The following is an 18,415-nucleotide window of genomic DNA, read 5'->3' as shown; positions in this document are numbered from 1 at the left end:
TGGTTCTTCCTCTTCTCCTGCTTTCCTTTTCCTTCTCTCTGGGACCCCAATAAATACCCCCAAAAAACTCACAGCTCCAACAAAGCTGAGGTCATTCAAAGCTGAGAGAGAAAAAACTACTAGTGAGAAACATTACCCACAAATGGAAGGCTCTGAGGTACTGTGGTGAGAATGGGAGGTAAGGGCCTAGATAGAATAGAACTGAAGAAATTGGAGTAGGTGAGGAGAGAAAAGAAGAAGAACATAGAATAGAATAGATGTCCCATTTGTCTCTTCATCCCTGGACGGCAAGATCTTCAAGGCAGATATTTTCTCTCTCTATGATCCACACAAGCCCTATGAGGCTGTGACCCCAACTGGCCATCCAGTGAGAGAAATATACACCGCTCGGGATGGCAGTGAATAATGGGGGCAGAAGAAGGAAGGGTGACCATTGCAGATATGTGACAATAGGACTTTTTGTTTCAGAAACTCACTGGCATTATTTCTCTCCCCTACCCAGGAATGAGTCCCACATGGGGCTGGTCAACCACACTCTGGTGACTCATTTCATCCTCTTAGGGATCCCTGATGCCGACGGCTTCCAGACCATCCTCTTCATCACCTTCTTAGCCTTCTACCTCTGCACGCTGCTGGGCAACCTGCTCATCTTCTCAGCCATCCTCGCTGACCCCCGCTTGCACACCCCCATGTATTTCTTCCTCTGCAATCTCGCCGTGCTGGACATTGGTTTTTCTTCCATCAGTACACCCAAAATGCTGACCAACCTCTGGGGTCAGAGCAGGGTCATCTCGCTGGGCGGCTGCATGTCCCAGGTTTTCTTCTACCACTTCCTGGGCAGCACTGAGTCCCTGCTCTACACCCTCATGGCCTACGACCGGTACGTAGCCATCTGCCACCCGCTGCGCTACCGGCTCATCATGAACCAGAGGGTGTGCGCCCTCCTGGCCGCTGGCACCTGGATCACCAGCTCCTTCCATGCCACCATCCTCACCAGTCTGACCTTCACGCTGCCCTACTGTGGGTCCAATGTGGTGGACTATTTCTTCTGTGACATCTTCCCGATGGTCAAGCTGGCCTGTGCAGACACGTACGTCATTGAGACCGTGACCTTGACCAACACTGGGGTGGTGCCCATGACCTGCTTCCACCTCATCCTCACTTCCTACATCCGAATCATGTTCTCTGTCCTGAAGATGAAATCGGCCGAAGGGCGGCGCAAAGCGGCCTCCACTTGCGCCTCGCATCTCACAGTGGTGACGCTGTTCTTCGGGCAATGTGCCCTGATCTACACTCAGCCCCACCTGAGCAAAGTGCTGGTGACTGCTGTGCAGATCTTCGGCAACGTGGTCACACCCATGCTGAACCCGGCTATCTACACACTGAGGAACAAGGAGGTGAAAGCGGCACTGAGAAAACTGAGAGGGGGTCAAATACCTGAACATTGATATGCGGCAGTTGCAGAAATAGCAAGCGTCTCCGTGTGGAAATACATCTACATATACATCTGCATGGCTGCTCCCTGGCTTTTGTGAACCTCTCTCTCTCCCCCACATCCCCACTCAGCTCCATCGATCTATGTGCAGCTCTACACGTCATAGAAATGCTCCTAAAGATCCCTAGCTGTCTTTGACACACTGTAAGGCTGACATGTTCAAAGCAGCCGAAGGGAGATGCACACTCCGTATGCATTCAAATTAACAGGCATTGGAGATCGGAACCTTGAAGAGGACTTTGAAAATCTCAGCCTTATTACACACATCTGGAGAGCTCAGACTCTTTAAATCTATCCTTACAAGGAACGTTTTCTACTCCTTCAATTATTCTCATGGCTCTTTTCTGAACCGTCTCTGATTTATCAACCCCCTTTTGGAATTGTGAACACCAGAACGGGACCCTGTAGCACCAGTGGTCGTGCCAGTGCCAAACAGAGAGGTAAAATCAACTCTCTGCTCAGACTCAATATTCCTCCTTAATGCACCCTGAGCGATACAGGGAGGGAGTAGAGAGTGGGGGGCAGGGCACTGGGGGAAGAGTGATGTGAGGGCAGGGTCTCAGGGGAAGGGTCGGGTGGCTTGTCCGCTGTTCAGGTGCCAGTGGATCCTGACTTTTAGGGAGCTTCCATCACTCCGGATCCAGATCCCGACTGGGTAGGAGGTTGGTGGAGTTATTCCAGGGTTAGGGTTCCAGGGCTGCCCAGAGGGGACAGGGCAAGTGGGGCAATTTTCCCCAGGCCCTGGGCCCCATTTGGGCTCCCACAAGAATATCATATTCTATAGTATTGCAACTTTTTTAATGGAAGGGGCCCCCAAAATTGCCTTGCCCCAGGTCCCCTGAATCCTCTGGGCGGCCCTGTAGGGTTGGGATGGATGTCAGGGGAGTTTTCCCAGGGTGAGGGAGGAGGGCACTGGTGTTATCCTAGGGTTAGCGTTGGGGAAAAGGTCAAAGGAATTCTGCTTGGATTGAGGCAGAGCAGTTGGGTGACATTAGGGTTCAGCTGATGCATGAGGTTAATAAAGTTACCCAGGGCTGGGGTGAGGCAGGAAGTGAATACATTCGTGCCAGGGTTAATGCGGGCGAGGCAGGAACTTAGGTGAATGATGTCATCTCCTTGCGGTTCAGTTCCCCACTTGAGACACAGTGGTAAAAATTATTCCTTTCTCCCACCCATTTCTCTTGTAAGCTCTTTAGTGAAGGGGCTGTCTCTGGCCGTGTGTGGGTGGGTAGAAGAGTCCCTGATTGCCCTTCAGTAACTCACTCAATCGCTTTGTGCCTCAGTTTCCTCATCTGTTATACATGGCTAATTAAAACCTTTGTCACTGTCAGCTATTAAAGGTGAATCACATTCAGACAGGGACTGTTTGTTACTGTGTGTCTCTGCGGGGTGTGGCACGAAGCAGCCTATGTCTCAGTTCCAGACTGTAGGTCGTACCATAATACTGTTGATAAAAATAGTGATAATACAAACTAATATACTCAAGGGCAGTTCCGGTTCTGGTGTTTGTGGCAAAGACACAGAACTCAGCTCATGCTAACCAAGAGTAACCTCTGAGACTGGTCTCCAGAGCAGTGAGACGGCTCAGCCTGGGACCCCTTAGAAATATCACCATTTTAATTAACCTCAATGGCCATTGCGCCCCCTGGGGTGTTATGCCTGGGCTGGGGATAACACACCTACAGAGATTAATTATCACGTCTGCTTCGGCCCCTGCATTCTGGCTCCCAAGTAAGAAGCCCCGCAGAGGGCGAGGAGTAAATGAGAGAGATTACAGGAATCGCAAGGGACCTTATTACAACTGCGGAGCTTGGACACCAGCAAATGGATGGATGAGATAATTGCTGGAAACCCCCTAATCTAGCCCTGTCTCTCTCCCATCCCTCTCTGTGTGGGGTCTGTGAATATCTCCACATTAACATACTTCACACCTATTTAGCTAACCACTCCTGACCCCTTAGCGCAGATGCACAGTAGAGGTCCGAGACGAGGTGCGGGTCTATCATTCCGCTCTCTTGGCTAGTAAAGAAGCAGCTTTGGTTTACTTAAATCAGCCCTAATGCTCTAAAGGCCTCGACTCCTGAACCCTGATTCCACAGAGGGGAGGGTAAGAGAACAGGCCTGAGACTTAGAGAGACGCAGAGCGAGGTTCATCCCAATGAAAAGAGAAGGTTCTCACGGCCAGTGCTTGGGCTGGAACCCAGGAAATCTGGACCAGATTCCCGGCTCTTCCAAAACCTGTCACCTTAGACAATTCAATACGATTGAGAGTTTCATCCAACCAATAGGAATTCGGTCCCAATGCCCAGTCAACTGGAATGAGTTGTGGGAGCCCGGCTCCTTTGAAAATCCCACCCTGAAATTCTCCGTGACTCAGTTTCCCCTTGTAACTTGTGGCTGATAATTATCACGGTGTTTGGCTTAATTAGCTAGTGAGCTCTGACAGGCAGGATCTGTCTCACCCTCTGTCGCTGTGGCATCCAGGACAACAGTGCCAGGATCTAGCTGGAGTTGCTGGGAGCTACTGTACTGCCTCAAATGACTCAATGCTCTTCTTGGAGTCTCTGGTATCTTGCAAAACATGATGTGAAGTTGTACTCAGGATGTAAGCTGTCCTCCATCTACGCAGGGGGGAATTTCACCCTCACACATAACCACACCACTGCATGAATACATCCCTGTGCGCACAGAGACACAGAGATGGGGGCAGGAGAACAGCAGGACATACAAACGCAGGAGAAAGCTGTGCTGGATACAGAGCCCTCCAGCTGATCCTCCAGCCCAGTTTACACCTATTTAACGTCAGTGGGGGAAATTCGCTGGCTTGTGTCACAGAACCGGAGAGACTAGACGAGCATGAATGTCCCATCCCATCCCCACTCCAATGGCTGGGCCAGATTCTCAGCTTGTAGAAATCTACACAGCTCTCATGATTGCAGTAGTGTTACTCCTGATTTACACCAGGTGCCTGGCTGGGGGGGGAAGGAGCCCCAGGGAATCCAATCGAATTGCTCAGGAGTCAGGTCAGGGGGAGCAAGACTTGTATCTCGACCTTGGTGGAGGTGGGGATCGGGCCAATTCAGTTCCATGGTGCTACTCTTATTGAAACTGCAGTAGGGCCAGTCCGAGAGGTCCATGAGCGTTAGCTGAAATGATGCCCAATTTCTGTTAATTGGAGACTCTGCCAAGGTCTCAGACCAGAAGCCTCTCAGGGATATAGGGCCCTGGTCCTGAGGGTCTCGGCAGAGATTTAAACACCCGGGAGAGCTGTAAGGAGGCTGGAAGCTGTGAGAAAGCTGTGGGGTCTGCAGCAGCATGGGGTGATATGCTGCAGATTAGGTCTCCCGGTTGGATACCCAGCACGCAGGCTGTGCACCTCTCCTGGGCGATGGGCCGTTTGGGATAAGAAAGCTGGATGGTGCTAGACAGGAGTCACGGCCGGGGGACAGAAAAGGAGAATTCCCGTCAGCTGGAGCCACCTCTCCCAATGCAGCCAGTGTAAGGCTCCCTCTTTGGTAAAGTTCTTCTCTCTCTGTCCCTCAATCTGTGTCTGTCTCTGAACCTGTCACTGTGCCTCATGCCGAGGAAGGTGTCTGCCAAATATTTTTTTTAGAGAGAAATCGATCCAGCCGTCCACCCATCCTTCCCTGGGCAGTGCCTGTCTGCCAGTCTCTGTATCATTTATCTTCCTCTCTCCATCTGTCATAACCTGAACCCACCAGTATCTCCGCTTCCCATGGCTCTCCTGCCTGGGAACTCCCTGGAAAAATTCACACAGACACTTTGTCATTGTCATTCAAAGCTCACCTTAAAAAGCCCCAGTCCCATCTACAGAGCCCAGCCTGATGTTCACAGCAGAGCGAAGACAAGCTGTGTCTAGGGGCCCTGGAACAATTTCTGTAGTGAGGGCGCTGAGTGCCATTGAACCAAACTGTGAACCCTGCATATGATGGAAACTATGTGAAGCCAGGGGGTGCTACCGAACCCCCAGCACCCCTAGCTCCACCACCTCTGGCTGTGGTTCTTCCCCTTCTCCTGCTTTCCTTTTCCTTCTCTCTTTAACCCCGATAAATACCCCCAAACAACTCTCAGCTGCAACAAAGCTGAGGTCATTCAAAGCTGAGAGGGAAAAAAACTACTAGTGAGAAACGTTAGCCACAAATGGAAGGCTCTGAGGTACTGTGGTGAGAATGGGAGATAAGGGCCTAGATAGAATAGAACTGAAGACACTGGAGTAGGTGAGGAGAGAAGAGAAGAATAGAATAGAATAGAATAGAATAGAATAGAATAGACGTCACCTTTGTCTCTTCGTCTCTGGACGGTATGATCTTCAAGGCAGATATTTTCTCTCTCTGTGATCAGCACCAGCCCAGTGAGGCCAGGACCCCAACTGGCCATCCAGTGAGAGAAATATACACCGCTCCCGATGGCAGTGAATAATGGGGGCAGTGGAAGGAAGGGTGACTATTGCAGCTATGTGACAATAGGTCTTTTTGTTTCAGTAACTCACTGGCATTATTTCTCTCCCCTACCCAGGAATGAGTTCCACATGGGGCTGGTCAACCACACTCTGGTGACTCATTTCATCCTCTTAGGGATCCCTGATGCCGACGGCTTCCAGACCATCCTCTTCATCACCTTCTTAGGCCTTGTCTACACTACAAGACTATTTCGAATCAACTTAGTTCGAATTTGTGGATTCGACCTTATGAAGTCGAATTTGTGTATCCATACTAAATACACTAATTCAAATTTCTGAGTCCACATTCACGGGGCCAGCGTCGACTTTGGAAGCGGTGCACTGTGGGAAGCTATCCCACAGTTCCCGCAGTCCCCGCTGCCCATTGGAATGCTGGGTAGAGCCCCCAATGCCTGCTGGGGGGAGAAATGTGTCGAGGGTGGTTTTGGGTAAGTGTCGTCATTGAACCGTCAATCACTACCTTCCTCCCTCCCTCCTTGAAAGCGCCTGCGGGCAATCTGTTCGTGCACTTTTCTGGTCAGTGGCAGCGCGGACGCCACAGCACTGCAAGCATGGAGCCCGCTGTGATCATCGCCATTTTCTCCTCCTCGCACTTTATCGTCCACCTCTTCCACAGTCAGCTGCTGAGAAATTGGGCCACTTTTCAATGGTGCTGCAAGCACTGGGGGACCATAGGGGACGTTTTACAAACATCAACGTCGGGTGGCCGGGCAAGGTTCATGATGCGTGTGTTTTCAGGAACTGTGTGCTGCTCAGACGCCTGCAGGAAGGTAGTTTCTTCCCGGACCACAAAATAACTGTTGTGGATGTGCAGATGCCTATAGTCATCCTCGGGGACCCAGCCTACCCGCTAATGCACTTGCTCATGAAGCCCTATACAGGCTCCTGGGACAGCGACAAGGAACTCTTCAAAAACCAGCGAGCAGCGAGCAGCGTGACCTGTGACTGTTCAGTTTCTTTACAGAGAAGCTGAACCTGCCCCTGTTTCTTTACCCAGTTACTGTTGACTCTCCTCTTCGGTTACATACCCCGTTCACCCCGTTACCCCCACTTCCAGCACACGTGTAAAAATAAAATACATGTCCCATTATTACTTAACAAAGGTTTCTTTATTCATGACTTTTCGTGAAAGGGTTGAAACTGGGACGCAGGCTGTGCTGGGTAGGGTGTGCGGTGATGTAAAGACCGCCTCTAAACTCAAGGAATGACAGGCTCCTGCTCCTAGAGCGGTCCGCAGTGCCGGAATGCTTCTTTCAACGGAGCCTGCCATTCCTCTTTATGGAATTCTGTGTGCGGGTGGATATGTGACCTTGTATGGGAGGAGGACGGATACAGATTCTTCAGCTGCGTGACTCAGCGGTCCAGGACAAGGACCGCTGTATAAGATCTGTAACCGCCCTCCCCCGCTGCAAAGTCACATCTCCCCCGCCCACACAGATCCTGGAAACCACCTCCGAAAACCGACCAGGGTGCCTACTGACTGCACCGTGTGTGTGACCCGCTGCTGATCCTGCCCCCGTGTCTGTACCCTGGGAAAGGTGATTGTCCTATGCAATTAACCATCCCCTTCCCCACGCCCCCCATTCAAACACAGTCTTCTTTGAAAAAACATAACGGAAACAGTAATTAACAGCAAAGCATTTTTATTAATTAAGTACACAGTTAGGGGATGGGACTGGGATTGGGACTACTGTGAGTGTGGAAGTGAAGGACTTCGGCAAAGGTAGGGTATGAGAGCTTTTGGGTACTTGAGCACTGTGCTGTGGTGCAGTGACAGTATTCACATCCCCGGCCGCCCCTCCTCCTGATTACTTTCGTTGAGGGGGGTATGGGACTTTGTGGCAGGGGAGTGCGGTTGCAGATACACTGCAGGGTGTCTCTGTCCTCCTGCGGTCCTGCAGAACATCCACAAGGCGCCTGAGCGTGTCCATTTGCTCCCTCACTAGTCCAAGCAGCGTTTCAGTCGCCTGCTTGTCTTCCTCACGCCACCTCTCCTCCCGTTCGCTGTGTGAGCGCTGGCACAGAGAGACGGTCTCCCTCCACTGGCTCTGCTGGTCCGCCTCTGCTAGGTAGCAGCCCATACGTTCCTCGAACATCTTGTCCCTTGTCTTTTTCTTTCGCCGCCTAATCTTTGCCAGCCTCTGCGAGGGGGATGCTGTGGCAGGTCTGGAGACAGTGGAAGCTGTGAGATGGGAAACAGGGAGTGAATTCCTTGCAAAGATACATTTTGGCGAACAATTAACTGAGTCTAGGCTGTCTCTGTGAATTCTGGGTTGAGACCCCTGTGCCTGCTGGGGCACAAATCATTTTCATGGTGGATTCTGGGTAAATGTCGCCAGTCATTCCTTCCTCCGGGAAAGCAATGGCAGACAATCATTTCAAGCCCGTTTTCCCAGAATTGCCCTGGCATACGCCATAGCGTGGCAACCATGGACACTGTTTTGCCTTTTGTGTATGTCCCCGTATGTGTACTAGATGCCGCTGACAGAGGCGGGCCAGCAGCGCTACACAGCAGCATGAGTTTGCTTTTGCATGACAGCAGAGATGGTTACCAGCCATATTGTACCATCAACCATACCATAAATTGGTAATAAGATGGTAATAAGATGGGCATGGTTACCTGTCCTTTTGCACTGCACCATTTGCTGCTGTCATAAGTGCCCCTGGCCGAGCAGCCAGGGGCGCAAAAGCAAAAACTGGGAATGACTCCCTGAGTCAATCCCTCCTTTTTGGTATCTAAAAATAGAATCAGTCCTGCCTAGATTATGGTCAAGTGTACTAGAGAACCACTATATCAGAGAACCAGAGAGCACAGCTGCTTTGTGTCAGATCCTGCATAAATTATGAGCTGTATGCTATTCACAGGGGGTGCTCCTGCAACAACACCACCTGTTCATTCCGTTCTTACCCCAGCCTTCCTGGGCTACCATAGCATTGTCCCCCCACTTGTGTGATGAAGTAATAAAGAATGCAGGAATAAGACACAGTGACTTGTTTGTGAGAAATGACTGGAAGGAAGCCTCCAGCTGCAATGATAGTCCAGGCAGGACATTAAGGAGTGTGGATGAAGGAGCCCATCATCCCTCTGCTAGTCCAGGGGCAATTGAATCTTTTATTTACAATGAAGGGTGGGGGCTGATGGAGCTCAGCCCCCTGTTGCAATGATGAGGATGGTTACCAGCCATATTGTACCATCAGCCATCAAAAATTAGGGACAGGCGCCCTTGATCGACATTACTGATACTAGTCGGCATGGTTACCAGCCCTTTTGCACTGCCCCATGTGCCAAGAGGCTGATGATGAGGACGGATTTCCAGCTTTTTGTACCATCAGCCATCCATAGCGTGGGGGGAGCAAGGATGTTGGTGTTGAGTGCTGCACCATCGCGTCTATCTGCAGCATTCAGTAAAGATAGGGTGACATGTAAAAGACTCAACAGAGGATTGTTTTCACTTCTGGTGGTGGGTGTGGTGTGTGCGCAAATTGCCGAACTATGCCCTGACCCACCGCAGACACTGTGTTTGACCCTAGAAGCATTTGGAGCTCATCCAAGAATGCAAATACTTTTCGGAGACAGCAGGAACTGTGGGATACCTTGCGTCCTCATTCCCCCCTCCCTCCATGAGCGTCCATTATATTCTTTGGCTTTCCGTTACGCTCGTCATGCAGCTGCGTGCTGAGGCTGTGCTATGCCGTGTGTCCGTAGATTTTTTAAAAATACTTTGGACCAGGCGTAACATTACAGTAATTACCCTAATTAGATGCAGGAGTCTCCGAGCGAGATCACCCTGAGGAGGGTCACTGAAGGAGATATAGAGCGCATGCTGCGTGAAAGCTTGCACGAACCAGGGCCCGATGCAGCCATGCTCGGGGAGGCAGTGCTCCCTGAGTACCTCATGAAAGCCTGGCGTGGAAAACTGTGCTACCACGGAGCACCCAATAAGGCAGCTCTCCCCAGGAACCTCCTGTGGAGGCTTTTCGATTACCTCCAGGAGAGCTTCGTGGAGATCTCCCAGGAGGATTTCTGTTCTATCCCCATATATATAGAGACCTCCTTTTCACATACTTCAGATTCCTGTTATATTAAGAATAAAAGTTTACATGTTTAAAGCACTTACCGACTGCTCCTTCCCCTGATTCAGGGTCCGGGTTAACGGCCGGGGAGGGTTGGTAGGGGATCTCCGTGACGGTGATGAAGAGATCCTGGCTGTCGGGGAAACCAGCGTTGTAAGCGCTGTCGCCTGCCTCGTCCTCCACAAACCCTTTCTCATCTTCCCCGTCCGTGAACATCGCCGAGGAACTGTCCGTCGACACTGTCCCATAGTCAGAGTCCACGGTCACTGGTGGGGCAGTGGTTGCAGGCTCATTAGCGTCCGTTTGCCGCTTTGATTTTTTGGTAGCCTTGTCTGGGGTCCTTGATTTTCACGCGGTGCTGCGTTGCATCCCGGCTGTATCCTCTGTCTCTCATGGCTTTGGAGACCTTCTCGTAGGTCTTCGCATTCCCTGTTTTGGAGCGCAGCTCCGAAAGCACAGACTCCTCGCCCCACACACCGATCAGATCCAAGAGTTCCCAGTCAGTCCATGCTGGGTCCCTCTTTCTATTCAGAGATTACATGAACTCCTCTGCTGGAGAGCTCTGCAGCGTTGCAGGTGCTGCGGAGCTCGCCCCGATGTCCAGCCAGGATGTCAGATTCAAAGTGCCCAGACAGGAAAATGAATTCAAATTTTCCCGGGTCATTTCCTGTGTGGCTGGTCAGAGAATCAAAGCTCGGACTGCTGTCCAGAGCGTCAACAGAGTGGTGCACTGTGGGATAGCTCCCGGAGCTACTAAGTTCGATTAGCATCCACACGTAGCCTAATTCGAGCTAGCCATGTCGAATTTAGCATTACTCCACCTCCCGGGGTGGAGTACCAAATTCGAACTAAAGAGCCCTCTAGTTCGAATTAAATGGCTTCCTGGTGTGGACGGTTGAGCGGTTAGTTCGAATTAACGCTGCTAAATTCGAATTAAAGTCCTAGTGTAGACCAGGCCTTAGCCTTCTACCTCTGCACACTGCTGGGCAACCTGCTCATCTTCTCAGCCATCCTTGCTGACCCCCGCTTGCACACCCCCATGTATTTCTTCCTCTGCAATCTCGCCGTGATGTACATTGGTTTTTCTTCCATCAGTACACCCAAAATACTGACCAACCTCTGGGGTCAGAGCAGGGTCATCTCGCTGGGTGGGTGCATGTCCCAGGTTTTCTTCTACCACTTCCTGGGCAGCACTGAGTCCCTGCTCTACACCCTCATGGCCTACGACCGGTACGTAGCCATCTGTCACCCGCTGCGCTACCGGCTCATCATGAACCGGAGGGTGTGCGCCCTCCTGGCCGCTGGCACCTGGATCACCAGCTCCTTCCACGCTACCATCCTCACCAGTCTGACCTTCACGCTGCCCTACTGTGGGTCCAATGTGGTGGACTACTTCTTCTGTGACATCTTCCCAGTGGTCAAGCTGGCCTGTGCAGACACGTACGTCATTGAGAACGTGACCTTGACCAACACTGGGGTGGTGCCCATGACCTGCTTCCACCTCATCCTCATTTCCTACATCCGAATCATGTTCTCTGTCCTGAAGATGAAATCATCTGAAGGGCGGCGCAAAGCGGCCTCCACTTGCGCCTCGCATCTCACAGTGGTGACGCTGTTCTTCGGGCAATGTGCCCTGATCTACACTCAGCCCCACCTGAGCAAAGTGCTGGTGACTGCTGTGCAGATCTTCGGCAACGTGGTCACACCCATGCTGAACCTGGCTATCTACACACTGAGAAACAAGGAGGTGAAAGCGGCTCTGAGAAAACGGAGAGGGGGTCAAATGCCTGAACATTGATGTGCGGCAGTTGCAGAAATAGCAAGCGACTCCGTGTGGAAATACATCTCCAAAACATCTGCATGGCTGCTCCATGGATTTGTGAACCTCTCTCTCTCCCCCACATCCCCACACAGCCCCATCGATCTATCTGGAGGTCTACAAGTCATGGAAATGCTCCTAAAGATCCCCAGCTGTCTTTGACACGCTGTAAGGCTGACATGTTCAAAGCAGCCGAAGGGAGATGCACACTACGTCTGCATTCAAATTAACAGGCATTGGAGATCTGAACCTTGAAGAGGACTTTGAAAATCTCAGCCTTATTACACACATCTGCAGAGCTCAGACTCTTTAAATCTATCCTTACAAGGAAGGTTTTCTACTCCTTCAATTATTCTTATGGCTCTTTTCTGATCCCTCTCCGATTTATCAGCCCCCTTCTGGAATTGTGAACACCAGAACGGGACCCTGTACCAGCAGCGGTCGTGCCAGTGCCAAACAGAGAGGTAAAATCAACTCTCTGCTCGGACTCAATATTCCTCCTTAATGCACCCCGAGCGATACTGGGAGGGAGTAGAGAGGAGAGAGTGCGGGGCAGGACATTCGGGGAAAAGGTGATGGGAGGTGAGGTCTCAGAGGCGGGGCAACACAGGTGGCTGGCCCACTGTTCAGGTGCCAGTGGACCCTGACTTTTAGGGAGCTTCCATCACTCTGGGTCCAGATCCCGACTGGGTAGGAGATTGGTGGAGTTATTCCAGGGTTAGGGTTGCAGGGCTGCCCAGAGGGGATCGGGCAAGTGGGGCAATTTTCCTCAGGCCCCGGGCCCCACTGGGGCCCCCAAGAGAATATAGTATTCTATAATATTGCAACATTTTTATGGAAGGGGCCCCCAAAATTGCTTTGCCCCAGGCCCCCAGAATCCTCTGGGTGGCCCTGTACGGTTGGGATGGATGTCAGGGGAGTTTCCTCAGGGTGAGGGAGGAGGGCACTGGTGTTATCCTAGGGTTAGCGTTGGGGAAAAGGTCAAAGGAATTCTGCTTGGATTGAGGCAGGGCAGTTGGGTGACAGAGTTCAGCTGATGCATGAGGTCAATAAAGTTACCCAGGGCTGGGGTGAGGCAGGAAGTGAATACATTCATGCCAGGGTTAATGCGGGTGAGGCAGGAACTTAGGTGAATGATGTCATCTCCTTGCGGTTCAGTTCCCCACTTGAGACACAGTGGTAAAAATTATTCATTTCTCCCACCCATTTCTCTTGTAAGCTCTTTAGGGCAGGGGCTGTCTCTGGCCGTCTGTAGGTGCAGCCCCTACTGCAACAGGGCCTCGGGCCTTCCACACAATAGAAACATTAGTGCGCTGTTCAGCATTATCCCTGGCTCCTGGGACGTGGGTTTGACCTTGTGCCTTGAAATGAACCAATAATACAAGAAAAGAAGTGAAAGGAATCTGGGGGAGATGTCGTGAGCCTGGCCCCTGGCACGTCGATCTGCAGAGCAGCACATGCAAGCCGAGCACCGCAGCAGGGGAAATACCCCAGACTCGGAGGGAAGGGCACCCCCTACTGAGTTGCCCTCACCGCTCCCTGACCTGCAGAGCCCCCTTTGCACTGCAGGGGTTTGTCTGAAACTTTCTCTCTTGTTTCTACAGGAAACCAAATTTCTCTCTTGTTTCTCCGGGGAACCAATCTCCACAGAGCCACAAATCCAGACTATGCTGCATGAGAAATGAAAACCTGGAATGGAACTTCAGTGCAGAAATTGTGCACATTGATTTTAAAAACCACAGTAGCTGGTGATGGACAGTGGGAAAGCTCTCTTTACTTTCAAGCCATGGGCTCAGGGCAGCCACAAAGGGAGAAGGAGGGTGAGCAGATGACTATAGAATTTTCTAACTGTTAACTGTATTAACTCAAGTAGGGTGACCGGAGAGCAAGGTGAAAAATCAGATCGGGGGTGGGTTGTGCAGAAGGAAGAGAGCCCGTGGGAATTATTTGAAAACCATTATCCTGTGGGTAAGACAAAGGCCGGGACACAGGAGATTTGGGTTCTAGTACAGTCTCTGTAGAAGAGCCCTTGATTGCAGTAACTCACTAAATTGCATTGTGACTCAGTTTCCCCATCTGTTATATGTGGCTAATTAAATCCTTTGTCACTCTCAGCTATTAAAGGTGTATCACATTCTGACAGGGACTGTCTCTTACGCTGTGACTCTGCGGGGTGTGGCATGAAGCAGCCTGCATCTCAGCTCCAGACTGTAGGTCGTATCATAATACCAATGATAAAAATAGTGATAATACAAACTAAAATACTCAAAGGCATTTCCGGTTCTGGTGTTTGTGGCAACGACACAGAACTCAGCTCATGCTAGCCAAGAGTAACCTCAGAGCCTGCTCTCCAGAGCAGTGAGACGGCTCAGCCTGGGAACTCGTTAGAAATATCATCATTTTAATTAACCTCAATGGCCATTGCGCCCCCTGGAGTATTATGCCTGGGCTAGGGATAACACACCTACAGAGATTAATTATCACGTCTGCTTCTGCCCCTGCATTCTGGCTCCCAAGTAAGATGCCCCACTGAGGAAGAACGGGAAATGATACAGATTAGAGGAATCATGAGGGACCTTATTACAACTGTGGTGCTAGGACACCAGCAAATGGACAGATGGGATCACTGCTGGAACCCCCCCCCCACACATCTAGTCCTGTGTCTCTTACATCCCTTTCTGTGTGGGGTCTGTGGATATCTCCACATTAACGTACTTCACACCTATTTAGTTATCCACTCCTGACCCCTTAGCGCAGATGTACAGTAGAGGTCCGAGACGAGGTGCGGGTCTATCACTCCGCTCTCTTGGCTAGTAAAGAAGCAGCTTTGGTTCAGTTAAATCAGCCCTAATGCTCTAAAGGCCCGGACTCCTGAACCATGATTGCACAGAGGGGAGGGTAAGAGAACAGGCCCTGAGGCTTAGAGAGAGGCAGAGCGAGGTTCATCCCAATGAAAAGAGAAAGGTCTTACGGCCAGTGCTAGGGCTGGAACCCAGGAAACCTGGACCAGATTCCGGGGTCTTCCACAACCTCCCTTTGTCACCTTAGACAATTCAATCAGATTGAGAGTTTCATCCAACCAGTAGGGATTCTGTGTCCAAAGCCCAGTGAACTGGAATGAGTGGTGGGAGCCTGGCTCCTTTGAAAATCCCACCCTGAAAATATCTGTGCCTCAGGTTCCCCTTGTAGGATGTGGCTGATAATTCTCAGTGTTTGGCTTAGGTAGCTAGTGAGCTCTGACAGGCAGGATCTGTCTCACCCTGTGTCTCTGTGGCATCCAGGACAACATTGTCAGGATGTAGCTGGAGTTGCTGGGAGCTACTGTACTGCCCCAAACGACTCAATGCTGTTCTTGGAGTCTCTGGTATCTTGCAAAACATGATGTGAAGTTGTACGCAGGACGTAGGCTTTTCTCCATCTACACAGGGGGGAATTTCACCTTCACACATAACCACACCACTGCATGAATACATCCCTGTGCGCACAGAGACACAGAGATGGGGGCAGGAGAACAGCAGGACATACAAACGCAGGAGAAAGCTGTGCTGGATACAGAGCCCTCCAGCTGAACCTCCAGCCCAGTTTAACCCTATTTCACATCAGTGGGGGGAATTCGCTGGCTTGTGTCATAGAACCGGAGAGACTAGATGAGCATGAATGTCCCATCCCCCCTCCAATGGCTGGGCCAGATTCTCAGATGGTAGAAATCTACACAGCTCCCATGATTGCAGTAGTGTTACTCCTGATTTACACCAGGTGCCTGGCTGGGAGGGGAAGGAGCTCCAGGGAATCCAATCGAAATGATCAGGAGTCAGGTCAGGGGGAGCAAGACTTGAATCCGGACCTGGGTGGAGGTGGGGATCTGGCCAATTCAGTTCCATGGTGCTACTCTTATTGAAACCGCCGTAGGGCCAGTCCCAGTGGTCCATGAGCATTAGCTGAAATGATGCCCAATCTCTGTTAATTGGAGACTCAACCAAGATTTCAGATTAGGAGCCTCTCGAGGATTTAGGGCCCTGGTCCTGAGGGGCTCGGCGGAGATATAAAGACCAGGGAGAGCTGTAAGGAGGCTGGAAGCTGTGAGAAAGCTGTGGGGTCTGCAGAAGCGTAGGGTGATATGCTGCAGATTAGGTCTCTCGGATGGAAACCAAGCACCCAGGCTGTGCACCTCTCCTGGGCGATGGGCCATTCGGGATAAGAAAGCTGGATGGTGCTAGTCAGGAGTCACGGCCGGAGGACAGAAAAGGAGAATTCCCGTCAGCTGGAGCCGCCTCTCCCAATGCAGCCAGTGTAAGGCCCCTGCTTTGGTAAAGTTCTTCTCTCTCTGCCCCTCAGTCTCCGTCTGTCCCTGAACCTGTCACTGTGCCTCGTGCCGAGGAAGGTGTCAGCCAAATATTTTCTTTAGAGAGAAATCAATCCAGCCGTCCACCCATCCTTCCCTGGGCAGTACCTGTCTGCCAGTCTCTGTATCATTTATCTTCCTCTCTCCATCTGTCATAACCTGAACCCACCAGTATCTCCGCTTCCTCTGCCTCTCCTGCCTGGGAAACTCCCTGGAAAAATTCACACAGATACTTCACCATTGTCTTTCAAAACTCACCTTAAAAAGCCCCCGTCCCATCTACAGAGCCCAGCCTGATGTTCACGGCAGAGCGATGACAAGCTGTGTCTAGGGGCCCTGGAACAATTTGTGCAGTGAGGGTGTGAGTGCATTGAAACGGACTGTGAACCCTGGATATGATGGAAACCATGTCAAGCCAGGGGGTGCTGCCGAACCCCCAGCACCACTAGCTCCACCACTTGTGGCTGTGGATTTTCCCCTTCTCCTTCTTTCTTTTTCCTTCTCTCTCTAACCCTATAAATACCCCCAAACAACTCACAGCTCCAACAAAGCTGAGGTCATTCAAAGCTGAGAGAGAAAAAACTACTAGTGAGAAATGTTAGCCACAAATGGAAGGCTCTGAGGTACTGTGGTGAGAATGGGAGGTAAGGGCCTAGATAGAATAGAACTGAAGACATTGGAGTAGGTGAGGAGAGAAGAGAAGAAGAACATAGAATAGAATAGAATAGAATAGAATAGACGTCCCATTTGTCTCTTCGTCCCTGGACGGTAAGATCTTCAAGGCAGATATTTTCTCTCTCTGTGATCAACAACAGCCCAGTGAGGCTGTGACCCCAACTGGCCATCCAGTGAGAGAAATATACCCCGCTCCCGATGGCAGTGAATAATGGGGGCAGTGGAAGGAAGGGTGACCATTGAAACTATGTGACAATAGGACATTTTGTTTCAGTAACTCACTGGCATTATTTCTCTCCCCTACCCAGGAATGAGTCCCACATGGGGCTGGTCAACCACACTCTGGTGACTCATTTCATCCTCTTAGGGATCCCTGATGCTGACGGCCTCCGGACCATCCTCTTCATCACCTTCTTAGCCTTCTACCTCTGCACGCTGCTGGGCAACCTGCTCATCTTCTCAGCCATCCTTGCTGACCCCCGCTTGCACACCCCCATGTATTTCTTCCTCTGCAATCTCGCCGTGCTGGACATTGGTTTTTCTTCCATCAGTACACCCAAAATGCTGACCATCCTCTGGAGTCAGAACAGGGTCATCTCGCTGGGCGGCTGCATGTCCCAGGTTTTCTTCTACCACTTCCTGGGCAGCACCGAGTGCCTGCTCTACATCGTCATGGCTTATGACCGGTACGTAGCCATCTGCCACCCGCTGCGCTACTGGCTCATCATGAACCGGAGGGTGTGCGCCCTCCTGGCCGCTGGCACCTGGATCACCAGCTCCTTCCATGCCACCATCCTCACCAGTCTGACATTCACGCTGCCCTACTGTGGGTCCAATGTGGTGGACTATTTCTTCTGTGACATCTTCCCAGTGGTGAAGCTGGCCTGTGCAGACACGTACATCATTGAGACCGTGACTTTGACCAACACTGGGGTGGTGCCCATGACCTGCTTCCTCCTCATCCTCACTTCCTACATCCGAATCATGTTCTCTGTCCTGAAGATGAACTCGGCTGAAGGGCGGCGCAAAGCGGCCTCCACTTGCGCCTCGCATCTCACAGTGGTGACGCTGTTCTTCGGGGATTGTGCCATGATCTACACTCAGCCCCACCTGAGCAAAGTGCTGGTGACTGCTGTGCAGATCTTCGGCAACGTGGTCACACCCATGCTGAACCCGGCTATCTACACACTGAGGAACAAGGAGGTGAAAGCGGCTCTGAGAAAACTGAGAGGGGTTCAAATACCTGAACACTGATGTGCGGCAGTTGCAGAAATAGCAAGCGTCTCCGTGTGGAAATACATCTACATATACATCTGCATGGCTGCTCCATGGCTTTTGTGAACCTCTCTCTCTCCCCCACATCCCCTCTCAGCTCCATCGATCTATCTGGAGCTCTACACGTCATTGAAATGCTCCTAAAGATCCCTAGCTGTCTTTGACACACTGTAAGGCTGACATTTTCAAAGCAGCCGAAGGGAGATGAAAAACGCCGTCTGCATTCAAATTAAGAGGTACTGGAGATCTGAACCT

General features: G+C 51.2%; 3 protein-coding genes across 3 annotated transcripts; all 3 read left to right on the top strand.

Annotated features, from left to right (window-relative positions):
- Positions 1 to 515: 515 nt before the first annotated feature.
- On the top strand, positions 516 to 1,448 carry LOC120379865 (olfactory receptor 958-like). The gene has a single exon (XM_039497384.1). It carries the CDS (start codon positions 516 to 518, stop codon positions 1,446 to 1,448), a length of 933 nt encoding a protein of 310 aa, XP_039353318.1.
- A 4,596-nt stretch (positions 1,449 to 6,044) lies between these two features.
- Positions 6,045 to 11,847, top strand: LOC120379864 (putative olfactory receptor 10D4). Its single transcript, XM_039497383.1, has 2 exons — positions 6,045 to 6,141; positions 11,012 to 11,847. The coding sequence occupies exons 1-2, from the start codon at positions 6,045 to 6,047 to the stop codon at positions 11,845 to 11,847; spliced, it is 933 nt and encodes a 310-aa protein (XP_039353317.1).
- A 5,359-nt stretch (positions 11,848 to 17,206) lies between these two features.
- Positions 17,207 to 18,139, top strand: LOC120379863 (putative olfactory receptor 10D4). Its single transcript, XM_039497382.1, has one exon. The coding sequence runs from the start codon at positions 17,207 to 17,209 to the stop codon at positions 18,137 to 18,139; it is 933 nt and encodes a 310-aa protein (XP_039353316.1).
- Positions 18,140 to 18,415: the final 276 nt, after the last annotated feature.

The sequence above is a fragment of the Mauremys reevesii genome, linkage group 13 (genome assembly GCF_016161935.1).
Source record: "Mauremys reevesii isolate NIE-2019 linkage group 13, ASM1616193v1, whole genome shotgun sequence".
NCBI classification, from domain to species: Eukaryota; Metazoa; Chordata; order Testudines; family Geoemydidae; genus Mauremys; species Mauremys reevesii.
Note: the sequence above shows the minus strand (reverse complement) of the source record. Positions and strands in the feature narration are given on the sequence as shown.

Bases quoted from the DNA above. Each gene is read 5' to 3' on its own strand.
- LOC120379865 (XM_039497384.1), top strand. From the start codon at position 516: ATGGGGCTGGTCAACCACACTCTGGTGACTCATTTCATCCTCTTAGGG.
- LOC120379864 (XM_039497383.1), top strand. From the start codon at position 6,045: ATGGGGCTGGTCAACCACACTCTGGTGACTCATTTCATCCTCTTAGGG. The intron at 6,142-11,011 runs GCCTTGTCTACA...ACCAGGCCTTAG, and splicing joins CCTCTTCATCACCTTCTTAG to CCTTCTACCTCTGCACACTG.
- LOC120379863 (XM_039497382.1), top strand. From the start codon at position 17,207: ATGGGGCTGGTCAACCACACTCTGGTGACTCATTTCATCCTCTTAGGG.